The sequence below is a fragment of the Triticum aestivum genome, chromosome 5D, assembly GCF_018294505.1.
Source record: "Triticum aestivum cultivar Chinese Spring chromosome 5D, IWGSC CS RefSeq v2.1, whole genome shotgun sequence".
Classification (NCBI taxonomy): Eukaryota; Viridiplantae; Streptophyta; class Magnoliopsida; order Poales; family Poaceae; genus Triticum; species Triticum aestivum.
Window position 1 is genome coordinate 497,799,808 of NC_057808.1, and position 19,359 is coordinate 497,819,166.

A 19,359-nucleotide genomic window follows, 5' to 3' on the forward strand; every position below is an offset into this window, starting at 1 on the left:
CTATCGTTCCATACGAGTGTAGAGAGCTAGGTGGTGCAGGACGTTTGAAAAGGATGTTGAAAGCGCATGGATGTTGTCCCAAAAGAAGAACATGTCATGTTTGTAGCAAACCTTGTATATCTCAATGGTATGGGGAGGGTTGGGGTCCATATTCCAAAGAAGGACCCCGGGGTAGATGCTTGCATCCGCAGGCTTGCAACACGACACCGACTTGTGCCACAATTGCTTTGCTACGTCATCTCCAACGTCGGTGTGCACCGCGATCCAATGGATGCTCGGAGAATTATGCAAATCCCGCTTCACAATCAAGCCTTTGATGATTTTGTAGTATGGCATCCAGACAGATGAGGTATTTTCTCAGTTCGGTATGCGTACAAAATTGAACATATATACAAATATTGATGCCATGCAAATGTTTTTGCAAGCCTGTGAGGCTCGGCAACTCCGGTTGTCTAGTCTATGTAATGGAAACTTACAATCTCACACTTCACGAAATTCTACCGCTAAAAGGTATACTTGCTAGTAGACATGTCGGATCAATTGGGTCTTGTCTGATTTGTCACCAACATGCAGAGAACATATGACACCTATTTTTCCAATGTAATCATTCCAAGACATGTGGAGGAGACTTGGTCTGAGTGAAATCATACGGACTGCAACTCAAGTTGACCAATCGGGTTCAGTGGTAATGGAACACATCCTCGTGCTCCTTGATAATCCGTTACAACTGATACCCTTGATTAGATGTGAAGCAGGTTATAGTAACCGGATGCTAGTACTTATGATGGACTAGATGTCGCATCACACATAATGAATCATGCCCTCCTGCAGTAAGACGGCGCTTATCAGTCCTTGCAATTGCAAGCAATTACCATCGAGCGTTTGCAAGGAAAAAGGATGAATATGTTCCAAGGCGGACTAGGCCTGAATGAAATTTTTGTAAAGCTCAATGTGGACGCAGCTTACTTTGAGGAAGAGGGAATGGGGGCTACCCCCGCGGTTATTAGAGATGAAAAGGGCACTTTCTTAGCAGCGCAATGCAAGTTCATTATCCATGTTGTAGATGTGATGACTACGGAGGCCATGGCGCCGATGAGAGATGGTCTAAATCCCGGGGTTCCAATGTGTGGAGGCGGAATCAGACTCACTGAATGTGATCAACTTCTGTGACGGGCAAAATGGATGATGGAATGTAGCTGCAGCAGTCTTCGCGAGATGTGTTAATATTGGAGTTTTATTTGAGAAGGTCAATTTTAAGCATTATTATCGTTCGGCCAATCAAGCGGCGCATGCGCTAACTAATTTTTCTTATTGTAATACACCCCCACTCGTGTATTATAATGCACCATAAAAATTCCCTTATTTTTTGGTTAGTCTAAAATGATCTAATGCATATTGGATTAGATTAACTGTCCCAAACACCGCAGATTGGATAGTCGGACAGATGGCACACCCCGCAATTCATAAAATTTCCAAGCCATGCATATGCTTTCTCGGTTGCGCGCGCACAAACTACATGAAAGAGGGGAAAAGAATTAAAGGCCGGCCTTCAGGCAGCTGCACCCTAGGGCATTTTTTTATATGTTCAACCTCGAGCGATGAGTACGAGATGCCAAGAACCTTATGCGTCCCAATTTCAATCATGTTCGGTGATACGTAATAAGGTTGCCCACCTGCTCGTGCCATGGTGGCGACTGGTGGTTTGGGCAGCGAGGTTAGGGTTTCTCATCGTGCGTACGCAACGGCGATATTTGATGTCAGGTTCTTCAGATCGATTCAAGGATTCAACGGCGACGACTGCGGCTCCAGGGTGCTGGTCCTTAGGGGAACGTGCACGAAGACTTCTCGGCCGTCATCGACAAGGTCAGGCTAACTTCGGTATGGGTGCGGCGACAGCAGTGCATCGGCGGCTCATTCTACCGGCATCAATGGTCGTTCGATGGTCCATGGACCTCAATGTAATTTTTCTTATGTTTGAGGTGATCTGTACTTTTTCCGGTGACTTTATAATAAATCTGATCCTTTTCACATAAAAATGTTAAAGCCCTCCGTTGGAAGGCATTTTGAGCCTGCCACTGCTAGGCTATTTTGCAGTAGTGATATGAAGGTGTGTTGGATGAAGTACAAGTACAATATGATGTGGATCACAGGTATGTTGTGGCAGGGAGTGCATGTTTTTTATCTTTCGAAGTGCAAGTTATTTCTGGAAAAAATATTTGTCGAAACCTCAATAGTGAATCTAATTTTTTAAGATCCCGGCGTTCACGATGTAAATGGTTCGTAATTTGGTCTTTTGGTTCAAGAGATATGTCAATTTGAAAACATGAAATTAAAAATGGCACCACGTTCTCCCACCCCTCTAAATCCATAGAAACATCTGAAAAATCTCTGGTGGCGGCAAGTGCGACGCATTCATTGCATCACTTGTCACCACCAGAAGATTTTAAGGTAACCTTTGCAAAGATAGACCTCAGCTAGTGGACTAGATAACGCCCCGAACGTTGCTACGAAATGTTTTAGCATGAACTTATCAAAAATAAAATTAAAATATATAAGAATAGTACCGCGCCACATTCAACCTAGAGGTAAATGGAGGGTGGATGCATGTTATATTGTCTTGTGACATTTAAGTTCAATTATTTATTCTTAAAAAATAAAGTTAAAAGTTAATGATGTTGAGGGCTTTCTTGTTCTTTAATGTTGTGGAGGGCTTTCATCTGGTAGAAGGGTAGTGTAAAATTGGAAAGATGAATGAGCGCTTCATGATTTGGGGGGTGTGCATGTAGTGGAAAGCGAAAAGTTGATTGATTGCATGCGCTTGATGATGTCGATGTCTTGCATATGCATTTAAATGTAAGGTGACGCGTATGGGAGCTAAATTTTTTTAAATAATACAATTTTTTTTTAAATTACAGAAATAATACGTAGAAAAAAGAATTTACAAGAATAATACACCGTCGGCCCACTGCAGGCCGACTGAGCCCAGTCGGCCCACAGCAGGCCGATCGGCTATCAGGAGGCCGACTGCAGGCCGGGCAGCCACGCGGCGGCCTGTGGTTGGTCGTGCCACGTCGCGAGGGGGGAGGCAGCGGCCTGTCGGCGTGGTGCGCCCCTGTCGGCCTGCCGCCCGCCGATCGGCCACCTGGTGGCCGACAGGGTGCGGCCGACCTGACGCGCGCTGGCCAGCCCGCCCTTATCCTCTCCTTCTCTCTTTCCTGCATTATTTCTTCTCCCCTGCCCCCATATCCTCTCCTTCCTCCATTATTCTTCTCTCGTGGCTCATTCTGCTGTGTTCTTCCTCCTCCTCTCTCTACAGAAAAATGGCACACATTTGTACACCTAAATGAGCTACATTTTCGCGATTTTGGCACCGTGAATGGGTTCAACTCATTTAGGGCAGCCAAAAGAGGTGTCGATCTATTGATGGGGTAGCTTGTGGTGGTCGTGGTGAGCATTTTGGTGGAGGTGGTGGTGGTGAAGTTGGGGCAGTGTTCGTCGTTGGGGCAGTTGGGGTGGTGAGGTGGTGGTGGTGGTGGAGGTGGTGGAGGTGGTGGTGGTGGTGGAGGTCATTCGTCGTTCGTCGTTCGTCGTTCGTCGTTCGTCGTTCTTCGTTCGTGGTTCTTCGTTCTTCGTTCTTCGTTCGCACGCACGCTTCAAGGGTATATTTCAGCCCTCATTTTATTTTTCGTAGGTGCTCCGGGAGTATACGTAAATATTGTTATTTGCCGCGGTAGTATACGTAAATATTTGTGTGTGATTATTGTTTTTTGGCCCGGTAGTATACGGAAATATTGTTATTTGCCCCGGTAGTATACGTAAATATTATTCGTTCGCACGCACGCTTCGTTCAATGTGAAAATAAATTTGTGTGCGATTATTGTTATTTGCCCCGGTAGTATACGTAAATATTTGTAGTTGCTACGGCAAATATTCGTAATATAGTTGTAGGTGTGTGAATTGTATTAGTTGTTAGTGGGATAATAAGTTGTTGCTTAATACTTGACACGTACACAGGTGCGGGATAAGAAGTTGGAAACATGAATAAAAAGTTGGAAAGAAGAGACAAGTTTTTTTTTGAAGAGTTGGGGTCGGCATGTGCATAGCATGTCAGTTTGATGAAAATTTAATAAGCAAGCAAAAAATAGAAAAAGTAGAACTACATGTTAAAAAATGTTTCAGTCCGTACCCGATGCGAATATGAAGCGGATTACCCGCTAACCTTTATTATGCGTATTTTCTAAAGTTTAACCCATAACAAGCAATGCCACACTGTTTTTTTTAAAACGGCCACGCTGTAGTTTAACAAAAAAACTTCTTTGCAAGGAAGAATTTTACATGATCGTAGAAATAAGACGCATGCCTTTTTCTAAATTATTTTAACATAGATTAAAATAAAAAATACATCAACATGGCCATATAATTCAAATAAACTGAATTATCATATTTGTCGGTTATATTATTATTATTATTTGAGGCCTATTTATTATTAGTAAACATGGGCCTATTTATTATATTATTTACTATGGTCCTGGTAATATATATATAGACATGTCTAATACTTGTATTTCTATGTTGAAAAAAATAGGTGAGTCGAGATGTCCGATGTAGTGAAGTTGAGATTTTACTATGGTCCTGGTACTGTCCAAACAAATGAGTTGGGAGCAGATCTGAGTGAATTTACTCACATAGAGGTTGCAATCAGCGCACCACAAACATGGTCTGTTAGTCAGTTGAAAGAATGGATTGCGGCAAGTTTAGGTCTTGATACTGAAACACACACCGTCGGTGTTCATGCATTGTGGACACGGTCAAGTTCAAAAATTTACTTTTATTTGAGGCCAATAGAGGGAGACTCCGATTGGGTGCGTTGGTTACAAGGTTGTGAACGAAGGGGATGCAATCCTGTTGCTTTAGTGCTTCCCGTCGTGAAGGAGGTCACTGCACATGAAGGGGAGGGTGGCTACAAAGGACAGAGCAGTCATGTAGAAGGAGGAAATGCTTATGGTTACGACCAAGGACAGAGCAGTGAGGTAGAAGGAGGAAATGCTTATGGTTATGAACCAGGGCAGAGTAGTCAGGTAGAAGGAGGAAATGCCGATGGTGATTACAATGGCGAGGTGGACGCTGACGAGGTAGATGGGCACATGCAGAACCAGATGGAAGAAGAAGACACCGATGTTGAAAGGGGTCATGCCGATGATTCTGACGAGTCAGATGAAGAAGAAAATGCAGAGGAGGTCCCGAATCCTGCATGGTGGAATCATGACTTATCATCTGCAATGACCGTGAATGATGGACATGATTCAGCCTGGCAATATCACCAGAACAATATTGCGACGGGTGCTATGTATCCGAACAAGCAAGCCCTGAAGGATGCAATAATTAATTGGGCAATGTCCACGCAAAGGGTTTTCAAAGCTGAGGTGTCCAGTCAGAAATTCCTCACAATGGTATGCAAGAATGCAGATTGTCCCGCAAGGGTGCACGGCTTTCTCCCTAAGTATGGCACAAGTTGGGTGATAAGTGACTTAGTTAATCACACTTGTCTTATTCCCTGCATCCCTCAAGATCATGCCAACCTTTCATCCACGCTTATTGCTCGACTGTTTTACGATGAGATAGTGCAAGGCAAAGCTATGGAAGTGAAGGCAGTGCAGACAAAAGTGTTCGCCAGGTTGAAGTACAGAATTTCTTATGGCAAGGCTTGGAGGGCTAAGCATGCAGCGCTTGAGAGGAGATTTGGTTCTTATTTTGATGCATATGACTCTGTTGTCCACCTCCTCCACACCCTGCAGCAGCGGAATCCAGGCACCTATATCGATATCCAAGACATGTTAATGCCAGAGTTCCCAACTGTGAGGGTTTTGCATCGTCTCTTCTTCTCTTTCGGTGTATGCATCAAAGCTTTCAGGCATTGCCGACCGGTGATATGTGTTGACGGTACTTTTCTCACAAGCAAGTACAAGGGTCAGATACTGACAGCCATAGGTCAAGACGGGCAAAATCAAGTCGTCCCACTGGCATTTGCTTTTGTGGAGAGTGAGAACATTGAAAGTTGGACATGGTTCTTCAGGCAGTTGAAAATATCAGTTGTCAAGGAGAAGCCGAATGTGTGCATCCTTCATGACAGGCATGCAGGTATACTCAGTGCGATAAGGACACTGACAAACCCAGGCCCTGAGGAACAAGTTCCATGGCAGGACTTGCAGAGCCGTTGGTGCATGTGCCATCTGGGGGCTAATTTCTTCTCGCAGTTTAGAAATAAGAACCTGATGAATCTGTTCAAAAAACTCTGCAAGCAGAACCAGTTATGAAAGTACAATTTGATACGCGACAGACTTAATGTGTGCACGTAGAGACACGTGAGGGACAGGAAAGCTGCAAGAGATGCAGCGGTGAGGGCACATGTTGAAGCAGTAGCTGCACAGTTGGCAACAGGAACAGCGGCCGTGGAGGAGGAGGCTGTTGGGCTATGTGACCTGCCAGGCTTTGACCCACCTGGTACTAGGAGAAGGCTCGGGAGGTCGATTAAAACCTTCGAGCAGTGGATAGAGCATGAGCCTCTGGAGAGGTGGTCTTTGCTACATGACACACATGGAGCAAGGTACGGTGTCATGACAACGAACCTCGTGGAAACATACAACTTTGTCCTCAGAGGAAACCGGGCATTGCCACTTACAGCCATCGTTGAGGGTATTTTCTATGGCACCGTCAAGTATTTCAGAGACAGACGTCAAATAGCAGAGCTTACATCGAGGTATGTGCAACGGTTGCCAGCTTACATCGAGAAAGCCAGCCCTTCTTGGATGCCCTCTATTCCTACAGCTGTGGTCGTGGAAGAGGTTCTCTATAGGGCGACCAGATGTACGTGTTCATGAGCCTATAGACGCCATGTTTTATGTTGACGGCATCGACATGCCTACTTTCGGTCTGTGTTGGACTCGTCGCAAGGTATGCACCGTGTTGTAGTTTAATGCAACTTTTTCTGCACAAGAGATCGATCGATGCTAGCGGCTACTAACTTTTATTCTCTGCAGAGACGCTTTGCTAGTGATCAGACCAGGAAGGCGTACACAGCATTGAACGAGCAGTTCGATGCGTAAACCGGGGTCATCTGGCAGCCCTACACGGAAGCAGCCATACAAGCAAGATACCCTGCTGGTATGTCTGTGCTATGCACAAGGGACCGAGATTACTGGATGACAAAATCGAAGATCATCTTCGATGTCTTCGTCGAGGAGATGGCACAACAGAGGGTTATGAGGCAATTTGGTCTTCTGCAGTTGGAGCTACCTCCCCCTATAGAGAACCCGGTGCCAGCACACATCCACAGGTATTAACCAGTTTTTCAATGTTGCATTTTCTTTCATAGTACTCCATTCGAAGCTTTAGGTAATTGTTGAACACACACCACAATTTTAGGACGACAAGGAAGGGCATGAACAGGACAACTGCTGACTGGCTAGTTAGACTAGAGCCGTATGTTATAGAATGGGAGACAGCAAACACAAATCTATGGCACGAGAATCACAATTTCGATCTCGATGAATTCAATCTCTATTTGCGGCGCTACATGACCGGAACACGGTTACGCATTGTTGAGTACTCCCACCCAGAGAAGTTACCGGATCCTACTCCGTCGGATATGTACCCGAGCTATGATACTTCGGGCTCTAGGCAGTACGCGGTAAGATATTTTTTCTTTATGTAATGTTGTCACATACTTTGACGTGCAAGAGACAGACATTATTAATCATCATGGAAATTTGCAGGCTACCTTGACACGCGAACTGTACGACGACGTGACCACCTTTGGACGATCACTATCGTCTGGACCTCTTCTTCAACATCGTCCAGTGGTACAGCCCTTCTTGGAAAGAATTCAGAATAAGATACGGACTGTGTACGAGGCTATCACGTGCACCCGGAGAACCGATGTTGTTCAGCACGAGCAGGAGCAGCCGCGTCACTCCATGCAATGACATCAACCACGTCCACGCCTAGCACAGCAGCCGACAACCAGGCCACCCCGTCCTGACCAACCTGGCAGTTCTACGTGGCACCCGCAGCACTATGGTCCCACGTCGAGCTTCGTGTTTTCTCCACAGCCACAGCAGCACGGTCCCTCGTCCAGTTTCGTGTTTCAGCCAGAGCAGACGTCACACCCAGCAGGTATGTGTCTTCATATTTATTTTTTTCAATATTAATTGACGCGACCTCATTCTTCATGATGAACCGTTTCATCGCGTAGGGGCCTATGGATATCAGGCGTCTATGTCGGCATCACATGATACGTGGGGGAGTGATCAACATCCCGAGGACAACATACAGGCTCAGATGTCGCAGCACACCCAGTGGATGAACATGTTTTCGACTCCTCCACCGGGCCCCACACAAGATACACAGCATGACCAGGGAGAGTCTGAGATTCCTCCTCGTCACGTAGGGCACCAGACAGGTTGGGATGGTCCCCGATTCCAGATCCGCCTCCCCGCCAGGCCAGACGTCGTCACTGACGCTTCTATGTATCTGTATCAGTAGAGACATTACCATCTATTTCTGTGTAAGACTTATGTCTATTCTATGTATGAGACAAATGACTATGTACTTATGTACGAGACATATGCCTACTCTATTTTAGTACTCTGTTATCGGAACTACAAGATCATATGTAGATAGAACATAATATTCATACAACGAGACATTGCAAGCAAATAGATAGAACTACATCTAAATTAAATGGTACGTAACTGAACTCACAACATATAGCATAAAAACTACATGAAGTCATCATCGTCATATGTTCGCGCCAACTTTTTCCCGCCATATGTTCCCGCCAACTTTTTCCCGCCACCCGTTTCCCACCACCCGTTTCCCGCCACCCATTTCCCTCCTCCCATTTCCCGCCAACCCTTTCCCGCCATATCGCAGTCGTTCTTTCCCGCCATTTTCTCCTCTCTACCTATAAAACCCCCTTCAGACGGAGCTGCATAAGCATTGCAGTGTGCTGGTGGTGAAATTGGAGCACTGTGGTGGAGGTGAAGCTGTTGTTCGTCGTTCTTCGTTGGAGCCGGAGCACCGGCAGTTTGGTGGCCGCCGTTCGTCCTTCATCCTTCGCACGCACGCTTCAAGGGTATATTTAAGCCCACATTTTATTTTTCGTAGGTGCTCCGGTAGTTTTTGTTAATATATTTAGATGTCAACTAATTAATCTGTCAATATTTGTAGTTGCTACGGCAAATATTCGTAATATAATTGTAGGAGGGTGAATTGTATTAGTTGCTCCGTTAATATTCTGTAATATATAGCTTCGTAATATATAGACATGTCTAATATTTGTTAGTGGGGATATTAAGGGGTAGGGTAGGTACTCAATGCGATTTGTGTGTTGCAGATGGCTGAGAGTACTCAGTGGGTGCTTAGCCCTATTGTTCATGTCCAAGGCTTGTCTCCAAGTGTTGTGCAAGTTAGTGAAGTGGACCTCACTTTTGATTGGTTGAAGACTAAATTCATGTTGAAGCAAGGGTTGAAGGAAGACGATTTTGTGTACTACGTCAGCAGGAAGCATTCAGATGGCCCTGGGGAAAGAAAATTGATTGACATAACTGATGATGGCAAGATTCAAGAAATGCTGAGCGAATGGGAATGGAAAAGGGTTGTTCAGTTGCATTGCTACAGGAAACCGAGTTATATGTGATGCATTTGTCATTCGAGATCCGCCTCCCCGGCAGGCCAGACGTCGTCATTGCCGCTCCTATGTATCAGTAGAGACATTACCATCTATTTCTGTGTGAGACTTATGTTTATTCTATGTATGAGACAAATGACTATGTACTTATGTACGAGACATATGCCTACTCTACAAGATCATATTTAGATAGAACATAATATTCATACAACGAGACATTACAAACAACTAGATAGAACTACATCCAAATTAAATGGCACGTAACTGAACTCACAACATACAGCATAAAAACTACATGAAGTCATCATCGTCATCCTCGATCGATGCAGAACTCTTGCCCTTCGACGATGAAGAACTCTTGCCCTTCGACGATGCAGAAACCTTGCCCTTCGATGATGAAGAACTCTTGCCCTTCGACGATGCAGAAACCTTGCCCTTTGATGATGAAGAACTCTTGCCCTTCGACGATGCAGAACCCGAAAGCGGCGGCATGAAGATATCATCTTCGTCCTCGCTCTCCTCAGTCCATAAACATGGATTATTTGCTGCAATCCTTCTGAAAGTTTCACTCTTCGGCACCACTACCTTCTTCCACCTGTCATGCAACCTAAGAAGTTCTTTACGTACCTCCTCATAGGTCCTTTCAGGCCACCCAGAACTACGTAATTGGTGAGCCAACTCATTCATTATGGTGTCACTACCGGTGAGTTCGTTCCATGGAACTATCCTATTATCCATCCTGAAATCGGTAGCTAGCCTCAGAAGAGTCCTGCTCATCCCAGGGTGAAAACTACGATCGAAAGGATAATGGGACATCTCAACTACACTACACTGCAATGCTTATCCAGCTCCGTCTGAAGGGGGTTTTATAGATAGAGACGAGAAAATGGCGGGAAAGAACGACTGCGGTATGGCGGGAAAGGTTGGCGGGAACTGGGAGGAGGGAAACGGGTGGCGGGAAACGGGTGGCGGGAAATTGGTTGGCGGGAAATGGGTGGCGGAAAATGGGTGGCGGGAAATGGGTGGCGGGAAATGGATGGCGGGAAAAGCGCAGTTTGGAAATGTCGATAACTTTCAAAACAAATGTTCATCACAATGGAAAAAGGTTCCCGCCTTTCAAAAAATGCATGCAATTTTTTTGGAAAATATGATAAGAAATGGTTCGTGCCACTAAATGAATGTACGTCACCTTTGCTGGAAATATTCTCGTGTTTCCAAAAAATATCCATGACATTCTACAAAATGGTACTCCCTTCATCCCATAATATAAGATGATATTACAATCAATATACTCACATATCACGTGGGTTAACAAATGTTTAGATGGATCATGACATTTTAAGAAAATATTCGCGTGTTTCTAAAAAAAGTTTGTGAAAATTTCAGAAAAGCATTTTAAAAAATGTTGTGTGGTTTAAAAAAAGGTATTTCCATTAAAAATGTATTTGAAGAAATGTTACCATGTATTCATAACGTGTTAAAATATATACTTTAAAAAAATATTCGCGTGTATTATTAAAAATACGCATGCACCAGTCGGCCCACAGCAGGCCAACTGAGCATAGTCGGCCCACTACAGGCCTATCGATGTACTGCAGGCCGACTGGACCCTGTCGGCCAACTGCAGGCCGACTGGGCTTGAATCTGGTGGCCGACAGCCCAATCGGCCAGCAGCAAACTGATGGGCCACCAGTCGGCCTGCTGTGGGCCGACTGGGCTCTGTCGGCCTGCAGTAGGCCGATGGTGTATTATTTTTGAAAAATCTTTTTTTTGCGTATTATTTCTGTAATTTTTTTTAAAAAATGTATTATTTAAAAGAAATTAGCCGTATGGGACATATATGATGAGGTGGATAGGCTGCATGTTAATTAAGATAAATAAGATATTGAGGATAAACTTCTTGGATATATATATAGGATTCGTTTTTTATTCGCTGGCGCTTTTTGGATCCGAGCAATCCTGAAATTCCATCTTCTCCTTTGACTCAGCCCACACTTTGTTGGAGTTGGGAGTGGTCATCTACTGAGCCCACTGAACGAGCCCGACTCATACCACACATGGAGCGCATCAAACAACGGGTTCTAACAACAAGCTTGGCCCATGCTGCCATCGAGAAAGAAAGTGTTTTTATTTGTTTGTGTTCTAGTAATAGTGTTTATCCACCTACCTGCCTATTGTTTGTTTCATACTTTTATCATTTGGCTAATCGTCTGTTTTAAAATAGTTCTTTCATTGAGTAAAAACAAATTTAATACGACATATTCCAGCTACCATAGACCTGCAAACAGATGCACGATAGTTTTGCAACCATTGTCCGTCAAAAAACTACTACCCCCGTCAAAAGATAGTTTTGCAGCCATGTCACATAAATTTAAGATGACACATTTTAGCAGTGCACATGGGTGGCGAGCGCGCTGCATATAATAGCGCACACCTCATACATATATTTGGCATCGTTGCGAGTAAAATTTTGAGGGAGTTTTAGATGCTTTATGTGGAATGGGGGAGCTCCCCCACCTAAGTATATTGCTCATGCTCACACCAAATATAACATTTCTAGAGATAACACGTAAATTAAGCATGGTCTATTACACAGATTAATGCCTCTCATGCTTCAAGCATGAGTTTGTAGCTGATTCACCAATGCATGTGTTTACCATGAACAAGATTGAACACCGGTTAATCATGGCATTCGGATGAACAGTTGAGTAGTTGTGTGAAGGAACTTGCGCTCATAAATTTTATGCTTGCGTGCTCCATCTATATAATCTCACCTGGTATCTTACTCTGGTTCTTGCCATGAATCTCCTGGAGGGAAACTTTGAATTTGTATCCGAGATAGTGGAGCAAACCACAGTCAACTTTACATCGTTACATTCTTATGCCTTGAACCTTATTTAAGTCTAGCAGCAGAGCGATACACATACGCATGTCTATGGTTTGTATATTTATGCAAAGCCTTATTCAAATCTAGCGGGTAGCGCCATGTCTACAAACCTTATCTCCATCAGAGGGAGGTGCACTCCTCCAGCTGGAAGATATGATGCCGCTGGCCAGGTCATAGAGAATGTGACAATTTTGCTGCATGATGTTGCCAATGAATGTCGTTTCGTCATTGGCGGCACATTGTTCCTTTCATCCCCCGAAGCTCACCACCGCATGCACATCCTGATGTCGTCCACAGGAACCCAGTATTTTTTGAAAGATAGCAGAGAGCAGCGATAAAAGCGTTACAAAGGTGGAGATCCGGAGATCAAGGAAGAAAGAAAGAAGAATTAAGGTCAAGGTGCATGCCCGTAGGCCAACCCTCATGTCGTACACGGGAGCCGGTAGATTGCCGAGACTCCGGGATTGATTTTGGACGATTTCATCCATTTGTGCATTGATCAGATTGTAATAGCTAAACTTCCTATCATTACTAAAAGAGATGCCTTCATCAATATTTCAATCTTCAGACAAAAGCAGTCAGCTGTCCACATAAACCGCCCACGATGGTGCCACACTCACAATCGGCTCATAATTTTTACGGTCCGTCCCAACAAAACCTACCTGGGATGGGATAACCCCTTACACAGTCGGTTTTGGCATCGACTGCAATGGCATATTATGTAGCAGTACGAAACTCGCTCCACATTCCACATTTGTTTCCTTTCTTTAAGAAAGGATATCTGTATATACATGCATAGCAAAGTGAGATAATGTAGTATATACATGCAGTCATTGGTGCAGCTAGTCTTCGCGTTCATCTACCCCGTTTAATTTACCTAAGAAAGAGGTCAGGGCATCAAAGGTGATGCAAGACAACACATCTTCTTCCCAGCCGAGCTAACATCATCAAATGCATGTAGATTGCCATGAATCTTGACTGCGATGGTGCAGAGTTTTATTACAGGTAAGAGCAGCGTGGTGTGCGGTCATCTGGAACTTAACCTTCTGCTGGGGGTGCGCTCTTCTCAACGCTCAACTGTGCACCACGCCAGCAAATGCCCAAAGTTAGCTGCAGTTCTCATCTCGTCTGCCCTGGTAATCAAGTTCACACCAGGATCTGACTATCTCTGCAGTTCTCATCTCGTCTCACCCTGGTAGTCGATTTCACGCCAGGATCTGACCATCTCTGAGTCTATAATCTCTAAGAGAAGCTCAAGTATTTCAATCAACTTTAGTTTGCCCATTATCAGCATCCGGTGATCCATCTGGAAGGAGGCCCAGGAGAGGCAGAGGCAGCAGGGAGCTGAGGTTGCAGATCACGATCAGCAGAGCCAGATTGTCGAAGTTGTCCTTTGTGACACCCAGAAACTGGGTTAGGCCCGCGCCCACCAGACCACCAGCGACACTTCCCGCGTTCGAAATGGACATCAGAGTGGCGAACAACGTCGCTTCCACTCCCAGGGGACACAACCTCGCGGCCAACACCAACACAGGCATGAAGGAAGCCTACAGACCAATTTTGAACATCATAAGTGTTTACGTCAGAAGACTGTAAAGTAGCGAAACGGCACGCTACAAGACCAGGCGCATAATATTAATATCAAGTACCGAGATTATGCAAACAGTTAGCCCTCGAGTTTCTAGTCATTGCAGTAGTGTGTCATACCTGACCAAGGACTGTGAGGATCAAGGAATCCCCAATGGAGAACCATTCATCACTTATCCCCAGCTTCCTATTGAGCCCAGTGACAAGCAGAACCTGGAAGTGGAAAGACACTACTTACTGCTAAGCATGATTGGCCAACAAAACAATAGTAGGACTGCTAGAATAAGTAAGCAGAGAAGAGGACCTGTGTCATTCCAAGGACAGAACCTAAAATTGTTGTCACAAAAAAGATTTTTCTTAGTGGAACTGCCTTCAGGAACGAATTATATATTCCGACGCCCAGCAAGGATGCAACAGATGTAACGAGTGTGACACGCCCTAGAAACTCTGGAGTGAATCCAATCTTGTTTGTGCTGAAATTCAATAGAAAGTAACATAATCAGCCATTTTAAAAAGATGACGATCACACAAAATACTAAGGTACATATGTACAGCCAAGTAGTAATTTACAGTCCTGTTCCCTTCTGTATTTAGAGTTTTATAACACTAGCATCTTAGAAACTCCATGTTTTTCTTCAGAATCCAAAAGTGTGTTTACAGAATATAGAGCCAGGTCTAACAGAACAATCCACAGCAATCAAGTAGATCAAATCATCGAGTCTGTGGAACATACACGAAATAAAACATGGCAGAATCCGACTGTGGTGTTGCTTGCCAAAGGAATATGAACAAAGTAGGCAAGAAAATGTTCGGTTGCTTTACAGCAGTCCAAATCTGCCTGATCTGCTGCTTAGAGCTTTCAATCAATCCTGAACTTGGAAGTGAGATGGAACGTTCCTCAGAACACAAACGCTGTTCATTTACAAGAACTGCAACAGCAGATGTCATCAGGGGTAAAAATGCCGTAACACCAAAAACAAATCTGCATTTAGTGAAACACCTGATCAGTGAACTGTAATATGCAGGGGTGTCATTAGCTTTTACAAAGTTCCTTTGCACCAAGGAGCAAACCTTACACCATAAGTATCCACTAGAGAACCGCTGAAGTATGCGCTCACAATTGCCCCAAAGGCTGAGGATCCCCAACATAGTGACTGGAGAGATCCAGATGTACTCTGTGACTCACCCCGAGCTCTCTCAACGACCATAGAATCAACCACCTGCAGTATTTTCAGTTAATCACAAAACGAACTATGAGTACTAACACTAGTATCCTCTATCCTGACATGGGTCAAACACAAAGATGAGCTCATTAGGTCCAGAAGGAGATATTTCTGTTTTTAGAATATATTTCAGATATTCTTTCTGAACTTTTGACAAGTGCGGCCCATACTGAGTTGAGTTCTTTGAACAACGTATAAGTATCAAAATAATATATTTTTTTGCATATATGATCTATTTTGAGTTCCTTATAATTTAAAAATCAGTTCAAAATATATTCAGAGCATCATGAATTACACAATCCTTCTATTACCAGGCTGTGTCATGATAGCACGCGCATATGATGATATGTGTCCAAACCTTGCCCAGTTACTGCTGCTCCAGGGGATGACCAAACCTAACGGAAATGCTAGAAAATTATGTTTCATTTGAAACAGTAAAAGCGTTGGATCAGACCATCCCATTATGGACAACCTCGAGCTGTACCCCTAAAGGGGACTATCATTTTCTGAATGTGAACTTGTCAAGGATTAAACTAAACTAAGTAACTAACTACTACACCAGCATCATTGATGATCAATTCAAAGGAAACAAAATAAAATATTGTGACAATACTTTTTCTGCTCACTTACAACATCAGAGAAGGCAACTGCAAGAGATCCAAGAATAATAGAGAGCGCTGCACTGTACTTATCATCCACAACTGTTGCCATCAAGCTCCATGAAATTGCTCCTAGGAGTCCTGATAGAATGAGGTATGACCTTCTTCGATATCCAAAGAGGGGGACGGAATCACTGCATTGTAAATCACAACAACATAGTGTCATGATTTAAGTACCATAAAAGAGCTGCAGGAACGAGATTTGATATGTCGGTGATACCTGATAAAACCATAAAGAGGCTTGACCAACCACGGCAAAGCTGAGAAACCAGTTATAACTGCAGTCTAGATAACAGGAACCAAATTAATCTCTGTGTCAACAAGTATTGCCCAAGGCTCAAAAAGTTAGCAGAAAAAGAGCTTCTGCTCAAGATGGTGATGGCCATACCTCTGCCGGATCAAGCTGAAGATCATCTTTTAAGTAAAAGCTGACAGCTAGTCTGGAAAGACCTAAAACTCCTTGCACAAAATAAACAGTGGCAACAGCCACGTTATCAGGGGACAAATCCACCCCAAATGCTTTGGAGTAAGCTGACTTGGACTTGCTACTGGATAAACCATCTGTCCCGCGTTGATTGTTTTCCCATTTTTCAAAATCTCCATTCCTAGTGTCCCCTTTAGTCGAAGTTGCCTGATATCTTGGCGTCGCACTTCCTACAGTAGGTAATATAATAAGAATGATGGTGCCTCTGACAACAGTGTTGAAAACAAAATATTGAAGTAGCTTTGTCTAAGAAGTACCAAACAAAACAAAAACACCAGCTTCGATGATAAATTTACACAAATCACTAACTCAGCAGGCAGACATGATTCGGAAATTAAGAGCATGGGCACCATGTTACAATGAACATTATGCTAGGCGGCACGCCACCCACGAGGAAACACGGCAACACTCCTTATGATAAGTTTATGCTACAGCTGCAAGGACCATTAAGCAGGCAAGGCAAAGAGCAACAATCCCCAATTACTCCTATTTGATTTTTTCTTTAGAAAAGGATTACTCCTATTTGATGGCTCAATATAACACAATTCAAGGCACCTACGTAGATAACAATTGTACTATGTATTCAAGTAGTAGCAAAAAAGAAAAAGTTTGTTCCACTGCATAAAAAACAGCATGTAAGAAAACCAGAGGGGATCTATCGATCTATGCACAAATCGCAAACATTCAGCAAGCTAATTAGTCAAAATTCATAGCCGTGGCACTCCAGAACTAGCTTCCGCGTGGTTTTTCTCTCCCCTCTGACCGCAATCCAAACCCCCTCCCCCGAAATTTCCTCAACCACAGAGCCACGCGCGAAATGTGCTGGAGATAACGCATGCCGTCAGTTAAGCTCGCGTGGCTCACCGGTTAGGCTGTCCGCGGATGTGGCGGCGGCGCTGTCGAGTTCGACGGGGAGGGGAGGCGGGGCGGAGGCGTCCTCCTCTTCGCACGGGCCGCGGTCGCCGGAGCCGCTGCTGGTGGTGGTGGCGGGGGTTATCTCCGGCGAGCGGCCGCAGCGGCAGCGAGGTTCCCGCGGGCGGCGGCCGCGGTGCGTGGCCACTGGGTACGAGGACGAGGAGGTGGAGGCGGAGGCGGCGGCTGCGGCGGGGCTGGGCAGCGGAGGCGACGGCGGGGGGAGCAGGAAGCTGCTGAAGGCCACCATCTGCATGCTTGCGGAGTCCTCTGTTTCTCTCCCTCCTCCCGTTCCTTCCACCGCGCCAAGCTCACAAGTCTCACCTACAAGTTGTCTAAAAAAACAATTCTCCTACAAGTCCCGAATTTTCCACTGGGCCAAAAAAGATGGCTTTTTACATGCAACTGCAAGGAAAGAACCATTTGCAAATTGCCAAAAGGAAATTTAGATTATTTTTTTGTGGGGAAAAGGAAATTTAGATCACATCGGGAGGCGCAGAGACGAATGGAGAAAGCCGCCGGCAGCCATTTGGTAGCTCCCTCTGGTCTCCCTTGTATATGAAGGTCTATTTGACTTTTCGAGGCGGAAGAAACCACGGGTCAAAATTTGGAGTAACGTTTTGATTGTCATATATTCATTTTTTTTGTCCTTCTACGGTAACTTATCAACAATGATACGACATCGTACGGAATGAAAGTCATATGGTTCAAACCTTTTGCTCAGCGTGGAGGTCATAAATAATTCGATTGACAACACATAGGCATCTGACGCTTTAGGCATATGAAGCAACGGTTCCTACTATCTTGCAAGGGGTATGATACACACTTGACAAGGTACCGTTGCAAAAATGAAAAATGAACAAAAAAGGTATGCTTTTTTAATGTTCACAATATATGTACAAGCCCTAGAAATTTCAAATCGATTTTGGAATACAAATGGAGAAAAAAACTCATATGTGAATTGTGTCATTTTTTGCTTTATCTTTTCTAATATTATTCGTGTCCAGTTTGTCTTTTTTTCCCCTCTATATATATATATATGTTTATTATTTCGATTTGATATTTGAATTTAGTAAGGCTCTAGCTGCCACCCAATGTTAATGCTTTCTCAAACCCATTACCAACAAGGATCGAAACCTACCAAATCCCCTCCCCCCTCCCTTAACGGCTAGGGCAAACTCTTCTCTCTAGGCTTTGGCGACGAGCCCGTGGATTCACCTCCCATCTGCCAGCCACTCCCCTAGCCAGTTGCGGGGAGGAGAATCTCGGTGCCTCTGCTCCGTTTAGTAGTTCAGGTTAGGGTTTTTTTTAGTCTTCGCAAGTGTGGCGCCTATTCTTGGAGTTTGTCTTCCGGGCTTCGGTCCTCCTCGAGTTCGTTCATCGGCACGTAGTCGATGAAGCTTCGGTCTAGATTCATGCCGTGTTCTTAGGGTGGTGAGGTTAGGGTTTTATCGTCGTGTGATGAGATTTGATGTCAGGTACTTCAGATCTATTGAAGGGTTTGACTGTGACTCCAAGACGTTGGTCCTTAGGGGCACGTGCAGGATCACTTCCTTGCTGTTATCGACAAGGCCAAGCCGGCTCCGGTAGGGGAGCGACGAGAGCCGGCACATCAGCGGCTCCTTCTGACGGTGGTAGTGATTGTTCAGTGGTCTCAGAATCTTGATACTCCCTACGTAAAGAAATATAAGAGCGTTTAGATTACTATTTTAGTTATATCTAAATGCTTTTATATTTCTTTACAGAGGGAGTATATTTTTATTATGTTTGAGGTGTTTTGTGCTTATGATGAATTTTGATAATAAATCTGGATCATTTTTGAAAGAAAAAAACCCTACCAAATCCAATCCACGTCCTAAAACAAAACTATGGAAAATCAACTCGGTCTACCCAATTTGCCGTTGTTGGGTGCCAATTTT

At 44.3% G+C, this 19,359-nt stretch overlaps 2 protein-coding genes across 2 annotated transcripts; one reads left to right on the forward strand and one right to left on the reverse strand.

Annotated features, from left to right (window-relative positions):
- The first annotated feature begins 7,063 nt into the window (after positions 1–7,063).
- LOC123125740 (uncharacterized) lies at positions 7,064–8,403 on the forward strand. The gene is made up of 4 exons (XM_044546205.1): positions 7,064–7,333; positions 7,423–7,687; positions 7,773–8,172; positions 8,252–8,403. Exons 1-3 carry the CDS (start codon positions 7,164–7,166, stop codon positions 7,980–7,982), a joined length of 645 nt encoding a protein of 214 aa, XP_044402140.1. The 5' UTR covers positions 7,064–7,163; the 3' UTR covers positions 7,983–8,172; positions 8,252–8,403.
- Positions 8,404–13,328: 4,925 nt separating this feature from the next.
- Positions 13,329–17,770, reverse strand: LOC123123172 (folate-biopterin transporter 1, chloroplastic). The gene is made up of 9 exons (XM_044543637.1): positions 17,393–17,770; positions 16,433–16,698; positions 16,265–16,329; positions 16,016–16,178; positions 15,234–15,382; positions 14,896–15,144; positions 14,467–14,635; positions 14,283–14,375; positions 13,329–14,122 (listed from the first exon to the last, which is right to left on the reverse strand). The coding sequence occupies exons 1-9, from the start codon at positions 17,694–17,696 to the stop codon at positions 13,838–13,840; spliced, it is 1,743 nt and encodes a 580-aa protein (XP_044399572.1). The 5' UTR covers positions 17,697–17,770; the 3' UTR covers positions 13,329–13,837.
- Positions 17,771–19,359: the final 1,589 nt, after the last annotated feature.

Excerpts from the sequence above, each read along its gene's own strand:
- LOC123125740 (XM_044546205.1), top strand. The coding sequence starts at position 7,164 with ATGTCTGTGCTATGCACAAGGGACCGAGATTACTGGATGACAAAATCG. Across the intron at positions 7,334-7,422 it reads GTGCCAGCACACATCCACAG|GACGACAAGGAAGGGCATGA; the intron begins GTATTAACCAGT and ends CCACAATTTTAG. Across the intron at positions 7,688-7,772 it reads CGGGCTCTAGGCAGTACGCG|GCTACCTTGACACGCGAACT; the intron begins GTAAGATATTTT and ends GGAAATTTGCAG.
- LOC123123172 (XM_044543637.1), bottom strand. The coding sequence starts at position 17,696 with ATGCAGATGGTGGCCTTCAGCAGCTTCCTGCTCCCCCCGCCGTCGCCT. Across the intron at positions 16,330-16,432 it reads TTCAGCTTGATCCGGCAGAG|ACTGCAGTTATAACTGGTTT; the intron begins GTATGGCCATCA and ends CCTGTTATCTAG. Across the intron at positions 14,636-14,895 it reads TCTGCCATGTTTTATTTCGT|CACAAACAAGATTGGATTCA; the intron begins GTATGTTCCACA and ends ATTGAATTTCAG.